Source organism: Chionomys nivalis, chromosome 21, assembly GCF_950005125.1.
Source record: "Chionomys nivalis chromosome 21, mChiNiv1.1, whole genome shotgun sequence".
NCBI classification, from domain to species: Eukaryota; Metazoa; Chordata; class Mammalia; order Rodentia; family Cricetidae; genus Chionomys; species Chionomys nivalis.
Genome location: NC_080106.1, coordinates 4,367,682 through 4,393,690, shown reverse-complemented (window position 1 = coordinate 4,393,690; position 26,009 = coordinate 4,367,682). Strand labels below are relative to the sequence as shown.

The window sequence follows — 26,009 nt, the reverse complement described above, 5'->3', positions numbered from 1 at the left end:
GGAACTGTGGGGCTGGTGCCAGCCTGCAGATGCCAGGCACCACGCTTGCAGGGACTGCATGGGCCAGGCACTGGCTCCTGCCCTTGGATGAAGCCCTTCCCAAACCTGTGTGGGGCTGGTGCTGCAGTCCTCATGGTCCTTTCCACACAGCAGAGTCTGTGGCCGTCCTGCCCATTGCCCAGGTTGGTAAACAGGGATGGAGTCTCAGAACCCAGGTGCGGGTGTTTCTAACCACTGGTTGAAGGGGAGGCATCAGGTAGAAAGAAGTGAGATTAAGAGCTGCCCTATGTCAGGTCAGAGGTAATAATGTGTCATCTCTCTACTTCTATCTTTTATATCTATCTTTATCATCTATCTGTGTATCAATCTGTCTGTCTATCTATCATCTGTCTGTTCACCTACCTACCTACCTACCTACCTACCTACCTACCTACCTACCTACCTATGTGCCGTACTAGGGATTAAACTCAGGGCTTTTTTCATGCTAGGCAAGCACTTTACATTCAATCATACCTCTAGCCTACATTTTTCATAATTGTAGGTCCTAAAAAATAAGGGTAAATCACAGAAAGACCTTTGAAACACACCGATTCTGTTTGTATTTTATAAGGTCCTATTCTGTGGTGCCTTTTTGCAGAAAAACTGCAAATTATGAAAATTTCTCAAATAAAAAGGCATTTTAAACTTTGAAAGACTGTATAGTGAAATCTTAGCTCAAATCAAAGTGAGATTTAGTAAACGCTTTATTTTTAACATTTGAACTTGCTGGAGGCAGGAGGGTGGCCCATGAGGTGGATATGGCTGCAGAGAGCTCCATGCTACCTGAGATGAGATGGGGCCTTCGGAGAGGAGAGCCAAGGCTGAGGCTCTGCTCCGAAATGAATTCCCAGTTCCTCCATTTCTGAAATAAAATAGTTCTTGTTGATTTTGCTTTTTGTAGGAAGCACAGAAGTTGGCACATTGGTAAAGCCCACCTCACATTAAGACCATGGAGTCTCACCAGAGCAGAGAGCCTGGAGCCTCAACCCCTGTTGTGTTTCTCTGCTGTTCACATCAGCTCACACCTATTTCAAAGACGGGGTGCTCAGTATTACTACTTTCATTAAATGAAGAAAGTGATACTTGCTCACTGCTCAAACATGAAGAATTTGGGTAGAAAAATAGCCAACTTTTGGTGCTCATTAAAATGTCTTTATTAGCTGGGCGGTGGTGGCCCACATCTTTAATCCCAGCACTCGGGAGGCAAAAGCAGGTGGGTCTCTGTGAATTCAAGGCCAGCCTGGTCTATGAAGCAAGTTTCAGGAGAGCCAGAGCAGTTACACAGAGAAACCCTTTCTCGAATAAGAAAAGTCTTCATTAAAAATAACACAGATTAATTCTTTTTGTGTGTATATGCATGCATGTGTGCATATGTCCAAGGAGGCTGGAAGAAGGTACCAGATCCCATGGAGCTGGGAGTTACAGGGTGTTGAAAGCCGGTTGATACAGGTGCTGGGAACTGAATTCAGGTCCTCTGGAAGATCAGTACATACTCTTAACTGCTGAGCCATCTCTCCAGTCTCTGAAGACATTTTTAGCATTTTGATTGCAGTGCCATTAGAGATTCAGTTGTGGAGGTCAGGATTTTATTGTGGTTTCAACTTTGACCTTTGGAGCAAAAAGATAATGATAACATTGACATTAGATGATATACAGACAACCAGGCGGTGGTAGCACACACCCTAATTCCAGCACTTGGGAGGCAGAAGGAGGTGAAAAGGTGGCTCTCTGAGTTTAAGGCCAGCCTGGTCTATAGAGTAAGCTCTGGGACAGTCAGGGCTACACAGAGAAAAAACAAACAAACAAACAAACAAACAAAAGACTAACCATGTCAGTATCTGAGAGTAAGAGTAAGAATGGGTGATATTTTAGTTAGAACCTCTAGACAAGAAGTAAGAATTAGACTTGTTCTTTTATAATGATAATGATAACCATCATCATCATCTTCATCAACATTGATGTTATGTGCTTTGTTTTCATGCCACCCTGGCTGTGTCCACACTATGCACACACCTTGGGCAGCCACTCTGGGTTGGGTGTGGTCCTCTCATGGCACGGCAGGGCCACCTATGTTGGTCATTTGTCCCTTTGCATCCTTTCAGCTCTGGAGAGTCATGTGCTGTTTGGGACAGCCCCTCAGATGGCTTCTGGAGAGCCTCTATGAGTCCTTTTGAATCCAGATGCTGTAACCATTCCGAATCCTCTCTCCCAGAGTCAGGGCTCCCTCTTTGTGGGATGCAGCTTTTCACACTAAGCAGAAGAGGGGAGGTAAGAGGACTGGGGCTGCCAATGGGTGAAATACTGGTATGTGGTTTTGGGAGGTGGTCAGGGGCTTACAAGAGTTTCCTTCCTCTCCCTGTCCTCTCCTTTGGTGACTTACCTTTGTCAGAGCTCAGGAAATGGATTTCCCCCAGTCAGCAGGACCCCTGGTCACTGAGAGCAGTAAATGGAATTCTCCAGTTCACTGCTGGGTGGAGCTTTGAGTTATTAATTTGAGACATAACTCACTTGGTAAAGTGCTCACCGTACTTGCGATACAGCCCTTGTTTGATTCCCCCTAGGTGTAGAGGCACATCCCTGTAATTCTCACACCAGGGAGGCAGAGACATGAGGATCCCAGGTGCTCGTTGGTCAGGCAACCTAGCTGAACCAGTGAGCTCCCTGTTCTGTGATAGACTCTGCCTCAAAACAGGAAGTGGAGTGTGAAGTGAATGTCGCCTGTTGTCATCTGCCTGTCCCTGCACACACATGTGTGAACATTTGCATTCACATCTCTGCATACATCCTGATAAGTAAGACTTTGATGTCCCCGTTTAACAAGTACAACTGCGGATAAGTATATGTATGTGTGTGTGTGTGTCCATCTTTGTATGCAAACCCAAGCTGCTCTTGAATTCAAGATCTTCCTGACCCAGTCACCTGAGTGACTGTAACATACTGAGTGAGTCTAGGTGTGCCCCACTGTACCCCACCTTAAGCACTGTGTATCTGGAGACCCGATTAGGGGGAAAGCAACAGCTCTACTGCATGCATTAAATGCATTAATGGGGGCTGGAGAGATGGCTCAGCAGTTAAGACACTGGCTGTTCTTCCAGAGGTCTTGCATTCGATTCCCAGCAACCACATGGTGGCTCACAACCATTCATAGTGGGATCTGATGCCCTCTTCTGGCATAAAGGTGTACATGCAGATAGAGCACTCATACATACAATAAATACACAAATCTTTAAATGCATTAATGAATAACTTTGAGTCACCAATAATGCATCAATATTGCATTAAGGAAAGAAAGAAAAGCACTTACTCTTGGAGTCATTTAGCTGAGAGGGAAGCCAGATTTAAGTTCTTTACTTCATGTTTCCTGTAGCTTTGTCCTTTGTTTTATGAGTCTGGATCTGTGCCTGTCTTGTGAATCTGTGTTGTGTGTCCGTCCCCCTCCCCCACTTTTCTTGCAGGATGTCTGTCCCTAACAAAGGGCTTTGCTCTGTATCTTCTGAACAGCACAGAAAGCATCACATAGGGAGGGAATGGGGTGCGTTACAGAAATCTTTAACAGTTCTTACAAGGATTAAGTCACTGGCTCCAACTGATTCCAACTGACCCAGACAACAAACAGCCACCTAAATACCCTGTGGGAGTGGTCCTGACTCTCTCCCAGGGAGGAGTCAGCACTTGCAGACTGGGAGTTGGAGTCCAGACCAATGCAACTCCCAGGCCAGGGGCTGGGGTGATGCTCGCAACTTAATATTACATTCCAGACTCTTTGGATATAGGGGTGTTAGAGGACTGGGGTCTCAGTTTTGACCAAACAGCTAGTGGCGTGCCATCTCAGCTTTTCAAGTCACCGTTGCAGGTGGTGATGGCGCAGGTTGCCGTGGGGATAGATGGCCACATGTACCTGCACAATCTGTGAGGTGCAGTCTGCACTGGCCACATGAAAAACCTCCCAGAACCAGCAGGTCTTTGGATTTTTCCTGTGTTTAATTTTGATTTGGATTTTGAATAACTTTCATCTCTATGCAATGGAGTCTGTATAAAACCCTCTACTAGGATATGGTGTTTGGTTTCTTCTTGTGACTCTGACAATTGGCTTCTTATGGCAGAACATTCTTTTTTTTTTTTTTTTTTTTTTTGGTTTTTCGAGACAGGGTTTCTCTGTGGTTTTGGAGCCTGTCCTGGAACTAGCTCTTGTAGACCAGGCTGGTCTCGAACTCACAGAGATCCGCCTGCCTCTGCCTCCCAAGTGCTGGGATTAAAGGCGTGCGCCACCACCGCCCGGCTATGGCAGAACATTCTTGCAGGTACAACTTCATACCTACAGAGGGCGCCCTGACTCTAAAGAAGGCCTATCAGCTTGTCAAGAATTTTTTTTGAATCTAGACTATAAGATGAAAATAAGCACACTTTGAAGGTACTTAATAAAACCGTTTCTAAATGCTCCCAGCCCAGCCCTGGGACGGAGCTGGTCTGCCTTTGCCTTCCTCTAAATACTCCCAGCCCAGCCCTGGGATGGAGCCGGTCTGCCTTTGCCTTCCTGTAGAACTCTGCCAGTTCTGTGCGTTTTTGGAACCGCTGCATGTGAACTGTTAACACTTCTGTCACATTGGTGACAGGACAGTCTACTTGGCCCACACTCAGTGTGTTCCTTCCGCATTGCCAAAGGCCCCTCAGTGCAGAGAAGGCCAGCTTGCTTCCTGGAACCCTAGAGGGGCCGTAGTTAAAGGGCTTTTTGTCTTAGCCACAGAAAACCCACAGGAAATGCCAGTTTCAGAACAGCTACACAAGGTCATTGTCCCTCAGATCCAGTGCCTCCCCCTCCCCAGAAGGCAGCAGCTAGCACACAAGCAACCAGATGGAACAACAGCGTTTCAGGCATCCAGGGGACTTTCTGTCCAAGTCCTCCTAGTGGAGAAAGAACCCTAGCTTGCTTGTACTTCCAGGGATGGTGATGACCTCTGCACAAAGCCGGCTTCATAGTAGGCACTCAGTCAGACTACTAAGGAGGGATGTTTGGATTCCAAGTCTCCTCCAGCCCCATCGCTCCCTCGCTGCGTGGGTGGGGATGAGCCATTTGATTCTCTTCCTCAGTCTTGTGCTGAGCGTGGCATGCTTGCTTCCTGGAACGGGCATGGCAGTAAGTGGTCCCAGCACCTGACTTTCTAATTCCTCAGCCCAGGGACACCCCCTCCTGAGGGGCAGCTTTTGGGGTTTGACCAGTGGTCCCTAAGTAGTAGCAGTGGTGTGTCAACATGGGGAAGGTGAGGTTGATAGTTCAGCTGGCCTAGCCTTCTGCAGGGTGTGCTTGGGGAGCCTTCCGGAGGGTGTGCTTGGGGAGCCTTCTGCAGGGTGTGCTTGGGGAGCCTTCCGGAGGGTGTGCTAAGGGAGCCTTCTGCAGCGTGTGCTAAGGGAGCTTGCTGGCTCATGACATGTGCACTTCTGCCATCTGACTGCCCGCCCGGCCAGCTTCTGTGAGTCTCCAGGGCTCCAGAGGCTGATTTAGGGATGGCTAATACTGGATGGTGACCTGGTGGCATCTAGAATGACTGAAGAGAAGAGACAGCCTCTAGGCATCTTCTAGGTTCTGAAATTGTGGGAAGACTCACCCTACCCATGGGCTGGGGACCCAGATGACTCAGATAGGAGAAATGGAGCTGAGCGTCACCAGAATGCACCTTGTTCAGCTTCCTGGCTGTGGATGCAATGTGCCCAGCTGCCGCAGGCTCCTTCCATGCTTTTCCTGCGCTGATGCTCTGTGCTTGTCCTAGTTTAACTGTCTTCTTGACACAGTCCAGAGTCACCTGAGAAGGGAGTCTCAATGGAGCAACTGCCTAACCCAGACTGGCCCGTGGCATGCCTGGTGAAGACTGATATAATCATTACTTGATGTAGGAGGGCCCAGCCTACTGTGGGAGGCACCATTCCCTAGACAGATGGCCTGGGCTCCAGAAGCAAACCGGCTAAGCATGAGCTCATGAGCCCCTAGCAAGCAGCCGCCTTCCGCCATGCTTTCTGTTTCAAGTGTCTGACTGAGCTCCTGCCCTGACTTCCCTCAGTGATGGACTGTGAGCTGAAATGTGAAATACACCCTTTCTCCCCCTAGGTTGCTTCTGGTTAGGGGATTTATTACAGCAAGAAAAACTAGAGCGCTGATCTTTCAATCCTTCAGTTTCATCTTACCTACCGTCTGAGTTAAACCTAACGTTCCTCTTCCTTTCCCTTGTTTGAATGCCAGTCTCTTCAGAGCAAACCAAGATACGACTTAGGTTTTGGAACCAGCATTAAACATTGTGTTTGCTCAGTGCAAGGTCATCACTGCCTATACTCCCTGAGCTTGTCATGCCCTCCTAAAGCCCAAGACAACGAGTCACGCTTGAGTCTTGTAGAATGTCTGCCATGTGACTTGTGCCCTGTACAGCAAGGAAGAACACAGAAAAAGCTGCACTCCATCAATCTCCCCAGGGGAAGGTTTCAAGACTGGGTTAACAAGGAGAGACAGATGGAATGCTTGGAGTACGATGGCCAGTTCTAGAGCTAATCCGATTAAAGCACATGGGATCTTCTCGGTAGCACACAAATGAAATCTGACAGTCAGTGTCAGCCGAGATACCTTCAGCTAGCTGTTAGCCTTGCTGTTTGGTTTAGCATCTTTTAGCAATACCCAGCATGTTGCAGAGGGAACTGAGAGAAGCAGAGAGGTCCAGAAAGGGGCTGCCCATCCTTGGTGCCCTCCCAGCATGCTTTGCTCACAGGTGTGAACCCCTGATGGTTAAATTCCCAGAAGCTAAGGCAGGCAACTGGCTCCAAGGAGGAATAGGGTTATTCTCACTCATTGTCTTAGGAGGTCTGTAACCCATGGAGTCTGGAGACTCCAGGGCTGCTTAGGATGGGAGACAGTGGCCACAGAGTAGCCTCAGGAAGACATTTCTCTTTCACCTAAGAGCAGCTTCCTTGAGGTAGATCGATACACAGCACCACGTGTGACTGAGGAGATGGTTCAGTGGACAACACACTTGCCACATTTGATGTGCAAGGGTGAATTTCAGAGTTCAGGCCCTAATCTCATTGCACTTGCAACCCGGCCCTGGGGAGAAGGAGACAGATGACCTCCAAGGACAGCTGGCTAGCCAGACGAGTGAAAGTGGGGTTCAGCAAGATAACCTGTCTCAGTAAATAAGGCCGAACGCGATCTAGGAATACATGGGCACCTCTAATTTTCATGTGCGTGAATACACACATGCATATGTAGCCACACGTAATATGAACGTGCATTCATGGACATAGGTCAAACATGCAGGTTTACCTGGACCCACATGTTTTCATTTGCAATACACATGCAAAATGTTGTAGGAGGCTGCTTTTTCATTTCCTGGCTGCCCAGACTCCTGAAATAATCACACAGAAACTGTATTAATTAAATCACTGCTTGGCTCATTAGCTCTAGCTTCTTATTGGCTAACTCATCTTAATTTAATCCATTTCTATTAATCTGTGTATTGCCACATGGCTGTGTCTTATGGGGTAAAGTTCTGGCATCTGTCTCCAGTGGGGCTCCATGGCTTTTCTCTCACTCTACCTCCTTTCTCCCAGCATTCAGTTTAGTTTTCCCCACCTATCTACCCTATCGGGCCAAACCAGTTTCTTTGTTAACCAACGGTATTAACAGCAAACAGAGGGGAATCCCACATCATCTCCCCTTTTCTGTTTGAATGAAAAGGAAGGTTTTAACTTTAACATAGTAAAATTACATATAACAAAACAGTTATCAAGCAAGAATTATAGTTACAATATTTATATCTACTTTATCTTTTATTATAACTAAAGAAAACTATAATTATAACTATCTATTCTTCAACTCCATCAAAGATTCCAGAAGGATATAATATCACCTAAGTAAAGAGGAAGTACATTGTAAGCAACTTCCAAAACTCTATAATTGACAGAGACTTCTCGCTGCCTGGACAGTCACCCAAAGTTCTTCTGTACCATTGGGACATCCATCTTCAGCCTACAGGACCATAGTATCCAGCAGACTTTTCCATGAAGCAGGAAGTTACAAAGACAGTTCCAATTGTATTGGCAGTTTGTCAGTAACTTTTTTCTGTGTCCTGCAGAATGTGTAGCGGAGACTTTCATGAAGAAGTAACCCTGAAAGATCATCTCACCTTTGAGCAAGTTCAACAGTCATTTCTCTGTGAGTCCTGCATGTACAGTTCATCAAGCAGTCCAGGCCAGATCAGTTTCTTGTCCAAATGGCTAACCAACTCCATAAGGAGCCTCTTTGATGCCCATCTTCCTCTTAAAGTAGATTGGTGCTGCCAGGAGCAGATGTGTCTCATTATCATGAAAGTCTAAGTTCTTAAAACATTTTAAATGCCATATTCTGAAGTCTCTAAAAGATTTGAAGAACACCTATCTAACTGAATATATATTTCTATCTATCTAAAATACCTAACATGACTGCACACTTGACTATTATATTTGATTATCTATTAACCTATATTTCCCAATTACACACTACATTTTCAAATGAGCTGCACAGAATACCTTAATCAAGAGCTGAAATATGCATGTAAGAGAATTGACCTTAAATTTGTATCAATAAACCAAGATCCAAACAAGAACAAAGGATAGGCTGTCCCACTATTGCTCTTGTGGCTCTCTGTGCAGTGGACATGAAAACTACACTCTGCCCAGGATGACATGAGCCACGGGTGCAAATACTGCACTCCATCTTCCCTGGCCAGCCAAGGGGGAATAAGTCCCCAGATCCAGTTACAGCTGGCTTTAACTCTGCATCAGTCAAGGGCTGCCCTGGGTGGCTCCCACTCAGGATGGTGTTTGAGGTGGTAGGCTGCCAGCTGTACCTACTGTGTTTCATTGGCCTTTTAAGCTCTTGGTAGCCTTGGGCTACTCCCAGGCACAGCCTGGGCTGTTCCTCTGGTTTGTTTTAACTAAGCATTTTGAGGCTTACTTTGCAGAAAGGCTAGTGTTAGATAGTTCTCTCGACTGTCTCTGCGAGAACACTCCTCTTCTCCCAGTTCCCCGGCTCGGTGTCTACCCCACATGGCCTTATTTGGGGACATGGACTCCTTTGAAGTAACGGGTTTTCTACCCCTATCTTTTTACTTCTTGGGCTTCAGTGTCTCCTACGCTGAGCTGCCAAGCTCCCTTTCAACCCAAAGGATCACTTTCTTTATTAGAGATGAAGACTGAGAATTCAAGCTGGCTGATTCTGCCCCACCTTCTCTATGGTCTGACCCCATTGCCCTAGATACAGGGCTCTTCTGCCTGTCTGCCTTTCTAGCTCTGGTCTGTTCTCTGTCTGTTTTAAGCACAGCCTTTTCCGGCCTGGTGTATAGTGAGCAGAATCTCACTCTGGCCTTTCACCGTCTCTCCAGTTTTCCTGCTCCCCGATCCCTGTGGTAGTTACTTTTCTCGTGGCTGTGGCCAGGTTCACAAGGGGCAGCTTAAGGAGGGAGGGTTTATCTTGGCTCGTAGCCATAGAGCACAGTCCGTCAGGATGGGGAGGACCAGGCAGTGGGAGCAGCTCTCGACTGTGGCTGCAGGAGTGGGAGGGAGGTCACATGATCACATCTGGGCAGATCAGGAAGGGGGGGGATGTCCATGCTCAGCTCGGTTTCTCCTCTTTGCCCTTTTGGTCAGCCCAGGCTCTGGTTCATGAGTTGGTGCTGCTCACATTCAGGTTGAGCCACCACCCCACAGTCAGTCCTACCCGGAAGCACTCTCGTGGGCATTCAAGGTGGGTCTTAAGGGGGTAGGAATCCAGTCCAGTTGATTTGAGGATTAACCATCACCCTGAGTGAGGGTCCTGGGACCACAGATGTGAACTTGAGTTGATTCCAGTAATGGTATGTGTAGTAACTCATGATTTCTGCCTCCAACCGTCTTGGCCATGCTACCCTGGCAGGTGAGAAACACACTGGCTCAGCTCCTACCGCACCCTGCTTAGCTCAGCTTGCTCTGGTCACTTCTCCAGAAGTTCCCTCCCCGTCCCCCACATTATTAGTTCTGTGTGGCTGTAAGATTATGACTGATGTTCTTGACTAGAAAGACGATTTGCTAGGGATGGACAGTTCAGTAGGAGCCTCTGCTTGAAACTCAGTGGACTTGAACATGTTTTCAAATTCCGAGGGTTCTATTCAGAGACCCTACTGCTGCCCCCTCCTTTGTCTCTGCACTTCAGCTTTTTTTCATGTTTAAATGGGACAGAACAAAAAGCGGTGCGCCACCAACTGTCAAGAGCTCTGGAGATGAACATTTTCACTGGTTCTCCTGCCTACGATGGACAGCTATGTTTTCCCCCTCCCTTCTGCTCCCATCACCCCTCCCTTCCCCTTATCTCCTTCTCTACTTTACTGCTTCACACTCGCAATCCTCCTGCCTCAGCTCGTGGAGCAGCTGCGATTACAGATGTGTGCTCCCACACCTTGTTTCAGGTTTTTCTAGTTTTTGGCAGTCTGCTAACTGTGAGAGGTGGGACTAGCCCATGCCCTCAGCTACCATTCCATGTAGCGGCCCAGCCCTTGAGGACCATCTGAGAATCTGCAAATGTAGTAACAGGCCACCCAGACTCCTTAGTAGCCCAGTGCCAGCCGTAGAAGCGAGGATTGACTCCAGGCTCCTTGTGTCTCAGAACAGGGACTGTTGCATGCAGGGCCGAGTTGATGAGGGCTCACTGTCCTTCCACAGTCCAGCCATCTGTGACTCTGGACAGTGTCTGAACTCCACAGGCTGCTATGATCTTGATTTAAATTCAGGGTAACCAAGTCTTTCACCCCATTAGTTTTTGAGGCAGACCAAGTGATGTGTTAAAATGTAGACCTTGTTTGTTGCTTAATAGGTGCATACATGGATTTCTACATATACAAATATATATATATATATATATATATATAAATATCCCTTCCCCCAGATCATATATATATGACCGTGTTACTAAGGGCTGAGTAATGCAGGCAGTGACTGGCTTATTTCTGTGATAGTATGTGCTCCAGAAGCCTTTGGGTGCACCTGTGGAACTTGTCATTCCCGTAGCACTTGGCAGTTCCCAGTATGTCTCTCCTTGAACTGTCCCATCTAAACATGAAGAAAAAAAAACATGAAGAAAAGCTGGGGCACATGGGAACCACCGATTTTCTGCATGCCTGGTGACCAGCTGTGTGCAGCCTGCCCCTGTGGCCTCAGATCTCTGTGGTACACTGGAGACTGTTGGTTCACAGAAGACCCATCCCGGTGCTGAGCCCCGTGAGGAAGGCAGCTTCACTGCTCCATGGCTAGGAACAGAGCATTGTGGAGGAGCAGAGCTCAGCAAACCTATGCAGGCACTGACAGAACCTGACAAGACGAACCTGCTGGAACCAACCCTGAGATGAGCCATGGGCCTAGGGAAGGTGTAGCATCCTTGAGTCCTTCTGTGTCCGCCCAGTCCCTGTTCCCATCCACACATCCCCTCTGCTGTCACCAGGGGCTCTCTTGGAGGCTGGAAAGGTTTAATCCTTTCTGGTTCTCTCCCAAGATAAGCTGGGTAATTGAAAATGTGCCCGCGAGTGTAATCTCCAAATTGGTGGATTTAAAACAAAGCCGATTAGAGGATTCCAGTTGTAAGGATAGGAACAGAAATCTTCCTTTAGAAGATGCTGTTGATGGTGAGGAGCACACAGCCCGTGCGGACTCTGTGCGAAGAATATCACTGGGGCTGGGGAGATACCATAGTGGGCAGAGTGCCAGCACAGGGACTTGAGTTATTCCCTAAGACCCACATATAAAAAAGGCGTACATGGTGGTACGTGCCTGTAATTCCAGTGCTCGGGAGGCGAAGAGAGAGGATCCCTGGGGCCCGCTGGCCAGCAAGCCCAGCCTGTTTGTCAAGTTCTGGGCCAACGGCAGGTGTTTAATATGAACTAGATGGTCAGCACCCGAGGAACAGCAGGCAAGGTTCTGACTTCCATATGCACATGTATGTGTATCTGAGCACACATGACTGTCGCACAGAATAGGAGGGCTGAGTAGACCACAGGTGGCCTCCATTGTCTCTGTTCCCAGCAGAGGCCTCTGTGGTCCACAGCGTGGAGTCAGGACATGCACGTCTCTCTTTAGAACACCTCCTCTGCCCCCACCAGGGCTCCAGCTGGGATCAGAGGTGCCTAGAGAGGCCTCAGGAAGGCAGACTAGAGGAGGATCTCAAATTAGAAAACCACCATTGTCTAAGGACAAAGGGCTCACAGAGCCCACTGGCCCGCATGGAGCTGGACACAGGAAGTTCAAAGAGGATGAATTTGTGCTTTGTGCCTCAGGAACCACAGGAAGGTGGCAAGAGTCAGCCCAGAAGGTGAACTGTCTGCACCGTGGAGACATGCACAAAATCATCTCCACACCGGGGAAGGCAGCATGGACAAGCAGATCTCTGGGGAAGACGAACTCATGATCCCCACATCTTTCTAATTCTCTCCCAAGAAAGTCAGCAGGCTTAGCTTTCCGAAGATGAGTAAATCAAGGCTGGGAGAAGGGGTACCTTTGTGAGAGGTCAGGGTTGGTGGTATAAAGCCAGTTTGACCTTAGAACTCTGGATGACATTGCTCTGACTTCTGAAAGTCTAGGGTGCTCAGCGTTTCGTCTTCACGGAGAGTCGATGTTTGGGACCGTTCCCCACAAGTGACCCAGATGCCACAGAACGAGGCAGTGTGTGCTCATTGGATACCGCTTCTCTTCCTGGCCCATTGACCCCTGCCCTAAGGCTCACTCCCTTCCTGGCAAACTTAGCCTCGTACTGCTCAGGCACTTGTCCCTTTGATTCTCAACCTGCCAGGTCACCTGGAGTCATTCAGGTCTGCACCTGGATGTGATGTCGACTTGCAAGCCACTGACACATTCTGAATCCCAGCCCTCAGGGAGCAGCCAGCAGCTCTGGCTCTCAGCCCACTCTGGCAGATGGCCCTGATCTGAGAGTTTATGTAATATCTGTCTGACGGCAGTGACTGCAAGAGACACTGGCATCTCATTTAAATAATTTAACCATCATAAATCGCGCTGCTGTGGGTACCGAAGCTTGTGGGAAGAGCTGGGTGGAGATGTTTGTGCTTTCTACAGTGTGGAAACAGACGGTTGTATCCAAGGCCCTCTTCAGATGTTTAGACACTGAGGCATCCTCACACACATACTCTGTGTAAAAATTTACTGCTTTCTTCAAGATCCCAGCATGTGGAAGCATCATAAAGACAAGGAGAACCAAGATTTCCCAGCAACTCATGTGCTTGGTTTGAATGTAAATGAGTTCTTGAGGAATCGACTCTTGAACACCCCGAGTGCCCCTGCTGCCGCTTTCCGTAGGTATTTATCCATTGAAACAAACTCTTCATCGTCGAGGAGCAGGTTAACTGAAGTCCAGCCCCCTGCCTCAGTATTGTCATTTCCAAAAGCTGATGGTGTTCAGATCAGACAGACCGGAGCCATTCTGCTGAGAACGTGTTGTTCTCTCAACACGTGGAAGAATGTGGAAGCTAAGCATTGGCGGGCAGTTATCCCAGCTACTTGGGAGGCTGAGGCAGGAGGATTATAAGTTCAAGGCTTTTCCGGGCCACAGAGCAAGTTCAACTTGAACCATGTATGAGAACTTGTCTCAAAATTTACAAAAGATGAAAGGAGCCTGTGCACGTAGGTCAGTGGTAGAGGAGTGTTTGCCCGACACACACGAGACCCTGAGTTCTGTGCTCAGCTGTGCAGAGTCAACACCGCGAGAAAAACACCAACAACATGCAGATGTCAAAGCACACGTGGAGTTTCAATATCAGCGAGACTAGAGAAGGTAAAAACATTTGTTGTTACATTCATTTGTGTGTGCGCCTGCACATGCCATGGCGGGCCTATTAGAGTCAGGTCTCTCTAGGGGGATCCCAGGGATCAAATTCAGAGTGTCAGACTTGGCAGCAAGCACCTTTGCTCACTGAGCCTTCTTGGTGGCTCAGCACCAGAGAAGTTTTCCAGAAGAATCGAGAGGTTGTATGCTAACCGCTGTAGTTGGCGCCGTGAACCTGGGAGAGCGGGGCCTAAAATGAGGCAGATTAAAGTCTCATGCAATAGTCAACTTTATTCAGAGCACCGGGCCAAACTCTGAGGGTTAAGACATGTCCAGTCACATGGACAAACTGCACATGGCCTAAACGTGCTTTTCCTTAGAGTCATGGGAATAACAACAGCGGAAGTGAACACGCTTCTGTCTGCTACACCTGGGAGGAGCACACAAACACATTCTAAGAACAATTCCAATTCCGTGCTTCGAAGAAGCTGAGGTCACAAGGTCTGTCTTGTTTGCTTGCATTTTTCTTACAAGCACTCAGAATTCTTCTTGCACAACTAACTCCATTTTTGGACTGTGTTCCACAGTTGTAAAAGACAATTAATTGTATTATGTTTCATCTCAGATGGCAGCTACAGCTCCCACGCGAGGCAAGCTGCTACAACCCAGGATGTACAGATGTCCCCTAGGCCTGTCGTCATGCAGTTCTGATTCCTTCCACTGCCCTCACGCGCCTGCACCAGGGTCCAGAGCTGGCATGGGGAAAAAAATCATTAAGCCTCCCTGCCACACACACACATTCACACACACACACGCATGCATGCATATGTGCATGCACACACGCACACATGCACGCACGTACACACACGCACGCATGTACACACAATGCACATATACACACACATGCATGTGTGCACACACTCTTTCATGGCAGGACTGTACGAGACTGTCGTCATGTCGTCTTTTGGGTCAGGCATTAAGATCAGCATAAGCCTTTGATGTGGGCTTACATTCTGAGTATTATGAAAATGAAGTACAAAGTAGGGGCTTGCTTGAAGGGCGCTCCAGTCTCCAGGGAAGACTTTCCGTGTGCCACGCGGATAATTTGGAATCAATTTGTTAATAAACGCATCTCCAAGTTGGCACGTGAAGTGGGGCATTTAGAGAGGCCTGGAAATGAGCTCCTGCCGAAAGCGTGGCATTGGAAAGGAAGCTAAGAACTTTGCAGATGACGCGTGCACAAACTCCTTTGTTATGTTGGATTCAGGAACGTGCTCCTCTTTGCTGCACAAACATATGGCCAGAAACCCAAGTTGCTGAGTTGTTTTGAGATAAGAGCAACAGAGAGGGCTCCTTCTGGTTCATCCATATTTCATTAGGGCAGCAGTTAAAAGATTCATTAGAGACACCCATCTGTAGCCCGCAGCATTCTTGAGGGGGTTCAGATGGAGGCTGGATTTCCTGAGTAGCACTTTACATGCACAGAAAAAGGCAACCATTTATGAGAATTAATAGCTCAGCAGAGAGAGGCTGCCTGGTAAACACTGGAGTGTGCCCGTGTTGATGCAAAACACAGCGCTCACTGAGAAAGGAGTAAAAGTTTATTCTGAACTCGACATGTGTGACCATGGCCAGGAAACATGGATTTGAGTTGCCATGCAGGATATGTTCTGTTGTGGAAGAGGCTACATGATTTTTATAGTCATAAAACTCTCCAACAAAAAAATTATACATCAAGGTGTTGATCAGAAAAGGGGGTGGAGACTGCAGATAAACCCGGGAAGTTTCTGCTGTAGGTCTCAAATGCTGTCTGATGATGCCTTAGCTTTTGTGTGGTGGAAGCTAATGTCATTCTTTTTTTTTTTTTTTTTTTTTTGGTTTTTCGAGACAGGGTTTCTCTGTGGTTTTTGGAGCCTGTCCTGGAACTAGGTCTTGTAGACCAGGCTGGTCTCGAACTCACAGAGATCCGCCTGCCTCTGCCTCCCAAGTGCTGGGATTAAAGGCGTATGCCACCATCGCCCGGCAGCTAATGTCATTCTAAGTTAATGCATTAAAAAGGTTTTACCTGATAAGAGAGGATATTAGATCAAGCAAAGAGTGGTTAGTGGATAGTTATTACGGGGACTAATGATAGCCCAGGATAATTTTGGCTATGGACTAGTAACATTCCAACTCTCCACAGTCATGAGGCTCTACCAGTCAGTCGTGCAGAATCTGCAAGATGGGTGTGGCTTTTTAAAGGGACCACGAGCTGACACCCATGGTGTACTTATAACCCTTGACTGCCACTTGCTTTAGCCAGCGCTCCAAGTCTGAAAAGGGCAGGAAGCCAGACCCAGAAAGGTAGATCTGAGTTGGGAAGCTCTTGCTTAGGGGAGGGCGGGGACTAAGGGTCCGTGAGATCCCATCATAGGGCACTCTAATAACTGTCCTGGAGGAGCAGAGATGTTCTAAAGAGACTCTCGTGCCTGCCTCCTCGGCTATCAGAGTATTGGGATAATGTCCCCAAGGGACTGGGATTTCCCTGGAGGAGCCTCATGTCAGGGAAAACGGGCTTCCAGATGGGCTTGCAGCTCTAGAACAGGCATTCGCTCTGGCTAATGAGTCAATAAAATTGTACGGACAGAAAGTAGAGTGGTGTTCACTGGAGTCTGGGAGAGGGGCAGGGGGTGCCAGGCTTTGGTGGGGCCAATGGTTCAGTCTGGGAGGGTGTTTAAAAAGTCCTACAGATGGATGGGAGTGATGGCTGGACACCACTGTGAATGTCCCCAGTGCCACTGAACTCGGCACTCACACATGGTAAGAACGGTCAACTTTGTGTGTATGTGTTAGCATAATAAAAAGTATTGAATATATCCTGGAGAACCTAATCTGAAGCCTCAGAGAGGAATAGGAAAGGCAAAATTCCAAGCTCATATTTTTCAAAATATCCTGTTGGGAGTTAGTAACAATGAACTAGATTTTACTCTTAGACATCTTGGTGGACATTTCTAGGAACAAAGAGAAGAGAGTGTGACAGTCTCATTTCTGTCTCCATTCTAGAAATTTCCTTTGGTTACTCTATCAGTATGGTTCTCTAGAGAAAAACAGAACCGACAGAATGATTCTATCTAAAATGGGCTGTATTAGAATGACCAGCCCAACCCTGGCTGGCTCCCAATGGAAAGTCTAAGAATTCCATAGCTGTTCAATCCACAAGGCTGGGTGTCTTAAAGATAGTCTTCAGCATGTGTCGGAATCCAGAAGAAATAGGCTCTAATTGTGTGAAGGAATGAACTGGCAGTGTGAGGAGGGCAAGCAGGAGGTGATCGATCACCACCAGGAGGTGATGGATTAGAGAAACCCTTCACAGATGTGTCCATAGGTGTGGGCTTTGGTTAATTCCCGGGTATAGTCAAGTTGACAACCAAGAACGGCCATCACAGTTCCCCTCCCTGGTGCTCATGTGAGGATGTTTGTGTGTGCTCGTTTGCAGGTATGGCGATGGCAGAAAAGCTGGCTATTTTATCTGTAGTGTTTCTGTGCTATAATGTTATTTATCTTTATTATTTTTAAATAATGTGTATATGTACGGTGTGTGTGGGGTTGTGTGCCAATGAGTCCCAGAATCTAGAAGAGGACACTGAATCCTTTGGGACTAGAGTTACAGACAATCGTGAGCTGCTGTGTGGGTGCTGGGAACTGAATCCGAGTCCTCTGGAAGGACATCCGGTGCTCTTCACCATCGAGCTGTCTCTCCAGGCCTGCAGCATGCCTTCACTGCTCAGCCATCTGTCTACCGGCTTCGTGCTGTACTGGTAGCAAGGTGGGAAGAGCAGGCTTCTAGACAAGGCCTCAGTCTTCCTTGTCACTTTGAGGTTCTCACTGAACAACTCATCATGGCCTTAATGTGGCGGCCCCTTTTCCCAAAAGTCCACTGCGCTTCATCCGTGTCTGAAGGGACAGCCAGTGCACGTGTGTCCATCCCCACTTTCCACCAAGCTCAGCATCTCCCTCCGCTCTGGTCCCCGGGGTTTGTGTCGAGATAGCGTGGACACAGTACTCATGCCAGGACAATGAGAACCTTGGGCACAAGCTGAAGTTCCCTTTCTCAGGACTACTGAGGAAGAAATATTAATCTAATTCTATCATTATTGGTTTTAGATTTTGTAGTCAGGTAAAGGCTTTTCTGTGTGGCCACAAACTCAGAATATGTGGAGAAGAAGATAGTCAGCCGTGCTTGCCACCGGGAGCAGAGATCCTTCAGGCCAGGAATCGTGACCAACTCTGTTTCTTGCCCCCAGTGTTCTCTTTAGCTCTGTGGCCAGTTTAAAGCATCTGATGTTGCTTCAGTCACACAGGCGCAGCCTCCTGCTGCTCTCGGATTCATCTGGACTGAGCAGTGGCCGCTGTTTGAGGCTCTCTGGGTGAAGCCTTAGTTCTTGGATTGTAAGTGGCCTCCTTGAGAACCAGCCTCCTCCCCCGACTGCCCAACTCCCTCTCCCAGCATTTTCCCAGCCAGGCTTTTCAGGGGCTTGTTGGGCCAGAGAGGCCTTTTGACATCTAGACTGGTTTCAAGCACTTGTCTGTCCCTTCCCTTCAATCTTAGAGCCATGGGGCTGGGTGGGGGAGGTGAGGTTCTGTGCTTTGCTCCCCAGAATCCTCTATCTTCTGGAGCAGGAGGCTGCTCCAGGCCTCTCTCCTGGCTCAGCTATTCCTAGGTCAGCTGGGCAGAATGAAGTCATCCCTGTCTTTTCCACAGCAGGGCCATCACATCTGTTTCCTGGCCACCCTACGGAGCCCTCACTTAGGGCCTTACCCTGGTGCTGCCTTGCTTTCCTTCCTGTCTGGCTGAGCCTCTTTCCAGAGCTGACTGTGCTCAGTGAGGAGGAAGTGTGACCTTCTCCAGCTGAGCCATATCACAGCCCTTCCTCAGCTGCGGCCAGAACAAACCCATGAGGTCATATTTCAGGAAGGATATATGAGTGAGAACTGATTTGTGGTCCCAGAGGACCTCAAAGACTCCGAGAAAAAAAGTGAAACAAACAAAAGCAGAAACAAAAAGATAGAAAAATAAAAGGAAGAAAAATAAAATCGTGTGTGTGTGTGGGGGGGGGAGCATGGGGGGTGGGGTTTGCATACTTTGGTTGTGGAAGGCTAGAAATCTTCCTAGCAACCTGATCTGGACCCTGCAGAGGTTTCTTCTGCTCCTTCTAGCTCATTCCAGAAGTTCCTTCCAGGCCTGGATGTCAGTGTCTCTGTTCAATCCTCTACCGTCTAGTACCTGAGTATTAGAATAAACACCTGTGGTCACCTCCACAGGAGATGGGACATATGAGCCTGTAGTTAGCTGCAGGAGTGAGGTCTATCTTGTGTCCCATTGTGTTTGACGTGTGTGTGTGTGTGTGGCTGCTAACAGAGCTAGAATCCAGGGTCTCTTACGTGATAGGCAGATGTGTTATCATGAAGTCATGCCCCTAGCCAGGTAGACACTTTTCTTTGTCTGTCCTTAACCCGTGGGCAGTAGGCCTGTGGCTCTCCAGGATTACATGGCCCTGGCTAGAGCAACTGGTGTTTGTGGCCTCAGGACCCCAGGAGGGCAACACAGATAAGACCACACAAGGCATTTGGAAAGTTATTCTCTATTTAGCACTGACCTTTGAACAACATGAGAGTTACTTAGGTGATAGTATTTGGGTTACAAAATAATTGGAAGTCTTTTAACCCCGAAGATTATATAGTTTCACAGGGCTCATTGTTCAGGATGTAAAGCTGTCAGCATTTTCTGTTGGTCACTGCGACCAGAACTCAGTGTTCCTGGCTCTTTAGCAAATCTCTTGCCAGTTTTACAGGGGATGGGAGGGACAGCTGTTCTCCTGGGGCTCCCTCTGTTCCCTCTTGTATTCCATAGCCCTGGTGGGGCTCCCATCCTGGCAGGGTGACAGAATGACCAGCCCCCATCAGCCACCTCAGGGCTGTAATGGCCTAAACATACTGGGCATCAGCAGAGGAGCACCAACTTTCTTTCTTTCTTTCTTTTTTTTTTTTTTTTTTTTTTTTTTTTTGGCAGGGTGTCGTGCTGGTGAGGACGACCTTGATTTCCTGATCTTTCTGCCTCACATCCCACGTACCCGCGTACTGGTATTATGGGTGTGTCCACTGTGCCTGGATTGGAACCATAAGAGTTTTCATACTGGTATTATGGGTGTGTCCCGCTGTGCCTGGATTGGGACCATAAGAATTTTCATGCTGTGTCTTTGACAGGTGTACTCACAGATGACCTGTGTGTCTAGCAGGTCCTCCACATGCAGTTCCTACTGCGTCAATAACATGTAGTTTTCTCTTCTCAGACAGTGGGCATGGCTCGCCGCCTGCAGCAGCCCCTCCGAGGCGACGGCTGACTCGGAGACCAGGCTACATGAGAAGCACAGCCGGCCCTGGGATCGGGTTCCCCTCTCCAGCAGTGGGCATGTCATGCCAGATCTCATCAGGGCCTACAGGCCAGGGGTCCCACTTCTCACGGTGCAAGGCTGGACAGTGTGGCCCCAGCCCAAGCGGGTGCTGCCAGGAGGCGGGCAGCCCTTTGCTCAAGAGCTCGCTTGCCCCCACTGTGGCCTCTGTGGGTCACCTGCACCCAGCCCAGAACTCTATGAAAGAAACATCAGTGTACTTTGGGGTTCATTCCAGAAATGGCAACAAGCTACCTGAGAAGCTGACCAGGCCATGTAGGCCTGGGGGCAGTGGATGTTGTCAAGACATTTTATCTTCGGACAGCTCTAAGTCCCTGGCCCCCAGCCTTGGTGTAGCCTGGAACAAGGGATCAAAGGGCCTGGAGACTGTGAAACCTCTGGCAGCACCAGAGTTGAATGATTCGGCTGATATCCCAGCTCTTCCTGGCTCCCAAGACACCTTTACTTCCTGCTTCAGCTTCATCCGACTCTCCCTCGGTGTTGCTGGGGAACGTGGAGAAGCAGAAGGTTGCCTACCATCCAGAGACACTGAATCCCTTCATCAGAGCCCCCAAGAGATGGCGGCTGAAGCGTCCAGCTCAGACAGATCCCGTGAGGACCCTGGACGACGTCTCTGGACTTTCAATCTTCAAGCTACTCCAGGCTCGGTGGACTTGGATCAGGTCACAGGGAGCGACAGCAAGCCAGAATGTGGCATAGTCTCTTCCTTGGACACTGGCTTCTCTTCCCAGGATTCATCCTCAGCTGGTGGGTGGGGCGACCAGGGCAATGGCTGGGCAGGTATCCGAGGATGGGATGCTTTGCTCAACGAATGGGAGCCCAGGCTACAGGACCATCTACTGATCAACCGCAGGCAGCTGGAGGTGAGTGTCCTTCAGGAGACTGGTACTCCGACTTAGGAGGCAGGGGGTGGGGCAGCTGACTGAGTGCTGTTCCTGGAAGCGGCAGTGGCTCCTGGGATGGCTGGCTGAAAGGATGTGGTGGCCCTTCTGTCTCCTCTGCGTCTGAGCATGGATGCTCTGCCCTCTCTTCTCTGTGTGGCTTAGGTGCTGGCATGGACTCGCTAATGGGCCCACACTTCTCGGCAACCTCTGACCTGCAGTGTGGTTTGTTTGGTTTAGCTCTGCTGTGAAATAGGAAAATGGGGGCTGGCAAGATGGCTTGGTGGGTAAAGGCACTTGCTGCCAAGCCTGGCAACCAGAGTTTGACCCCCAGGACCAGGTGGAAGGGGAGAGCAGACTCCTTCAGGTTGTTATCTCCCCTGACCACGCAGTAAGTAGAGGCGATAAAGGACGGCTCTGGGAGGGTAAGGGAAGCAGTCAGCTCAAGTTTGCAAAGCGTGGAATAGGCCCCATCCTCCCCTGCTTTGCTTCACTTGCCCGAAGGGCTGTGTGGGTCCCTCCTACAAAGAAACGGTTTTATTTTTGTGTGAACATGTGCTTGTGTGTTTGCATATGTGTGCATGCATATGTGTGCCTACATGCACGCATACAATGTGTGTGTGTGTGTGTGTGCGTGTAGGTTGGGGAGGACAACCTTGGGTGTCGTCTTAACTTCCCGTAATTGGGCTGGAGTGCACCATTTAGACCAGTGAGTCTCAGGGATTCTCCTGTCTCCTCCTCCCCAGAGCTGGGGTCCCAAGCATGGGTCACTATGCTTGCGTGAGTTCTGAGCATTGAGCTCAGGTCTTACGCTTGCAAGGCAAGAGCTTTACTGACCAAGCCATCTCTGCAGTGCCCAGCTTCAGTGTTTAGGAGCACGTACCAGCCGCAGCCCCTTTGGAAGTTGTTCTGGGAGGGAAGGCGTGGCTGCTGGTAGCTCTCCACGACCTCATCCTTCCTTTCTTCTCCTCATTCTATGCTTCCTGTGCTGGGGATAGAACTAGGGCCTTCCTTGTGCATGCTAGGTGTCTACCACTGAATTACAAGTCCAGCCCAAGGCAGCACCTTCAAGTAGGGCTGCAGTCCTTCCTGGGCTGGCCTGGAGACCGTTGTGGTCCATGCCTGGCTCTTCTCTGAGTTCCCATGTTTACCTTCATGGCTGTGCTGTGAGGGTTAGAACAGAGGCCTTTTGGCCTGAGTCTGTGTTCCTTCTCTCCACATGGCTCTCCCTGCCGATAATGGCATAGCTTTGTGGCATTTGTAGCATTCTAAGTATTTCTGGGGAATCATGCTTACATTATACATTTTGTTCAAGTAACTTTTGTTTTTTTAAAAAAGAAACACACATTTGGCATTGGAAAACTTTATATTTATGTGGTTTTTAAGAAAATAGTTTGAATGGAAGTTTACTTTTAGAATAGTTTCCCTTCTAAAAATGGTACTACTTTTCAGGATTTTAATTTCCTTATTAGATTATCTATTTATGTGCATGTGGGCGTCATGGTCTCGTAGAGGTCAGAGAAGAACTTGTGGAAGTTGGGCCTCCATTTCTACTGTGTGGGTCTTCGGGATCAAATCTGAGTCCTCAGGCTGAAGCCGGGGCCTTCACCCTCAAGCCATCAGGACAGCCCAGTTTTGAATAACTCTTATGCGCTCCTAGATTTCACAAGATGAACGTACTGGAATTTATTTGTAATTTATCTCTTCTGTGTAATTTCTTACATGTAATTTATGTCTCATGTTTTCCCTTCAAACCAACACAGGTCACTACCTTAAGTTTAAAGATTCAGACACTTCAAGAAAAAGCGATTGAGGCTGGTGATTATGATAAAGGTGAGTTCGCATCTGTTTGTAGACATTTTGTCTTTCTCCCTGACACCTGTCTTCCTTCCTCCCCTTCTCGGATTCTGCCTCCTTCGCTCTGGGAGCTGTGTGGTTGACTCTTTAGGGAGTTTCTGCTCTGGGAAAGCCGGCTAGCCTGCCGCCCTGTTGGTCTGGGGATTTCAACCACTCGATGGTAGGCTGAACTTTCCGAATGGCCAGGACAGGTGAGGATCTGCTCTGTAGAAAGCAAACTAACTCATCACCTGCCTGCTAGTGATGCACAGATCCGTGAACTGTACCGACTGGGCACCCGTGGGTACAGCGAGGGCGCGGGGGGGGGGGGGCGGGGGGAGGTGCCGGATGTTGGTGATGGCATCGTTACGGGACCTTCTGGCTTCATGGTCTCCAGATGAGCTAGAGAAATGAATTGCATGTAGGAGATGGCAGACAGTGCCAATGAAACTCCCCATGGTCAAAAATATCCAAGAGAAGAAGGACAAGTTATAATATGAGGCCAAGAGAAAGTGGGGCCGGTCAGAGAGAGGCCAATGAGGAACCAAACAGGAGTTGAGCCAGAAAGAGGGGTGCTGACTGGGCACAGATGGATGGAGAAGGGGAGTTTTTAGGGGTGGGTGATTTGAAAGGAGCCTTAACAACTCTGCTGTGTGTGTGTGGGGGGGTGGTAAGGGAGAGGGCTTAGACTAACTTAAAGATCCTCCAGACAGCCATGGGGTTGACAGATACTTTAGTTGGTGGCCTGCTTTAGGGTCCAGGACTGGCTGAGAAGTGTAATACAGAGCTGAGGATTCTCTGGAAGTGTTAGCTCAATGCATAGGCTACGACCACTTGGCCTGTTTCTGTTACTCCATCAACTATGCCCTGAGCCATTGGAACTGGGACCATGTTGGAATCTGTGAGGGACAGTTCCTCCCAGGAACAGAGGCGCACAGTGTCCTGACTGTGTGTGCCACTGAGCTGCTCCTCAAGGGGTGAGAGGACTTGAGGATGAAGGTGGGGTTTTTCAGGTTCTCCTCTGCCTCCATCCGCAGGCCGTCAGATTTCACACAGTGCTGGGTGAAGGATGAGGGCCAGAGGGAGCAGAAGCTTTGAGGCAGAAGTACCTTCCATGGTAGCCCCTGGGGTCCATGCTACACCGTGGGTAGAAGAGTCCTGGGTCCGGGCTCATTGGTGGTTTGTGTCTGTGAAAGACAGCCCTGGTTCCGATGCCCCCACCACTGCAGCCCTGGTTCCGATGCCCCCACTACTGCAGCCCTGGTTCTGATGCTCCCACTACTGCAGCCCTGGTTCCGATGCCCCCACCACTGCAGCCCTGGTTCCGATGCCCCCACCACTGCAGCCCTGGTTCTGATGCCCCCACCACTGCAGCCCTGGTTCTGATGCCCCCACCACTGCAGCCCTGGTTCAGATGTTCCCACTACTGCAGCCCTGGTTCCGATGCTTGTGAGATAGTACAATATTGCAGGGGTTTGTTTTCATTGTCAAAGGCTGAGTCTTAGTCCCTCTTCCTTTAGGTCATAGTTCCCACAGTGCTGCATTCCATGGACAGAAGCCATGCACACCCTCTACCCCACAAGGCCTTTCTGGACTTGGTTCTCCCACTGGTCTTTTTCTAGCAAAGGCCTCACTTCTCTCCCCTTCTTTAAATATTCCTGCTACCCTTTGGGAATGAAATTATGATGCTCTTGTCAGAGAAGTCAGAAAGGGCGCCTTCCTTCAGAGGTTCTGGAGTGGACCTCACACTGCGCGTTTTCTACAGCTTCCAGAAGACTCGGGAACTGAGAATGGAGGAGTTGTGACTGTAGGGTTTCTTCCATGGAGGGGCAGGCCCCTGGGCGGTGTCTGGGGTCTTGTGAGGGCAGCTCTCTGGGACCTTGGAGTGTTCAGAGAGGACAGTTGGTTGGTTCACAGTAAGTCACACCCCACTGTCACCCTGCCCGAGCCTCAGGCATGCCCAGCTGCCTTGTGAAGTGTGCATTTGGTCACTGGATATTCAGTAAATGCTTCAGGAAGGATTGAGATGTCTTGTTACCCACACTGTCACCAGCTAGAGGAGGTGAGGAGGAAGCACTCAGGGCTGCTCATGGCCCAGCATCTGTTTATTCTGCTACCCTGGAGTTCATCACAGTAGTGGCGGCGGCGTCCATGGCAGCAGGAGCATATGGTACAGGGTCTTGCATCATGGCTGACCAGAAGGCAGAGAAAACAGACCAAATCCCAAAGCGGGCATATCTTTCAAAGACCCACTCCTAGTAACCCCCTGCCATATGCCATGGACTACCACACCACTACCACAGTGAACTGCAATCCCTCAAATAAACCCTCCCTTTCTTGAGTTTCTTCTGGTAGAACAGAGTAGCAAGAACAGTAACTAATGCAGGGATCTGTGGATTCTCATCCATGATGGGGGGTCAGTGGGACCTCAGCTGACACCAAGGAGTCCCTACTGTAATGAAATTTGTTGAAAGACCCAGGAATATACTTTATTTCTCACCTGGTATCTCCAGGGTTCGTAAAAACCCTGGAAGATCTGTCGTGATTTGTCCACAAGTCCTGTATGAACTTCGTTTCTTTTTGTGTATAAACAACAGCATACTTTGTCTTTATCTTGGGGAAGGGCGTGCAACAACTGTGTGTGCCTGTGCACACGCAGGAAAGCCACAGGACGGCAATATGTCCCCTGGAGTCTGTTTCTTTTTCTCTTTCTTTCTACTTTGGCTGTGGGCTCAAGAGAAAGATGTGGTTGGCAGAGAATAGAAAGTTCCATGTTTTATCTAATCAAAATCACAGCGAGTTTACTCGGCGATGCCTCCTGGGAAACCCCCTAAGGATTCTGATTCCATCTCTCCCTCTCCAGGAAAGCCAAGTTCATATTTCTTTCATCTTTGCCAACAGCTGGGAAGGCTTGGGGAAGAAAGAATAATACTTTCGATGTTTGTTTAGGGTCTTTTTCCAAAAGACACTCCGGCTTCATTGTATTAATGC

At 48.8% G+C, this 26,009-nt stretch overlaps 2 protein-coding genes across 2 annotated transcripts in view; both read left to right on the top strand.

Moving 5' to 3' along the window:
• Window positions 1-14,615, top strand: part of Sprtn (SprT-like N-terminal domain) — a 164,535-nt gene extending 149,920 nt beyond the window's left edge. Inside the window, exon 6 of the transcript XR_009055725.1 lies at window positions 14,605-14,615. The gene's annotated coding sequence lies outside the window, so the exon portion shown is untranslated. The remainder of the gene's footprint in view (window positions 1-14,604) is intronic.
• Disc1 (DISC1 scaffold protein) overlaps window positions 1-26,009 on the top strand; it is a 162,741-nt gene that overhangs the window by 1,676 nt on the left and 135,056 nt on the right. Inside the window, exons 2-3 of the mRNA XM_057753351.1 lie at window positions 20,182-21,164; window positions 22,946-23,015. Coding sequence (XP_057609334.1) covers window positions 20,182-21,164; window positions 22,946-23,015 — 1,053 coding nt within the window. The remainder of the gene's footprint in view (window positions 1-20,181; window positions 21,165-22,945; window positions 23,016-26,009) is intronic.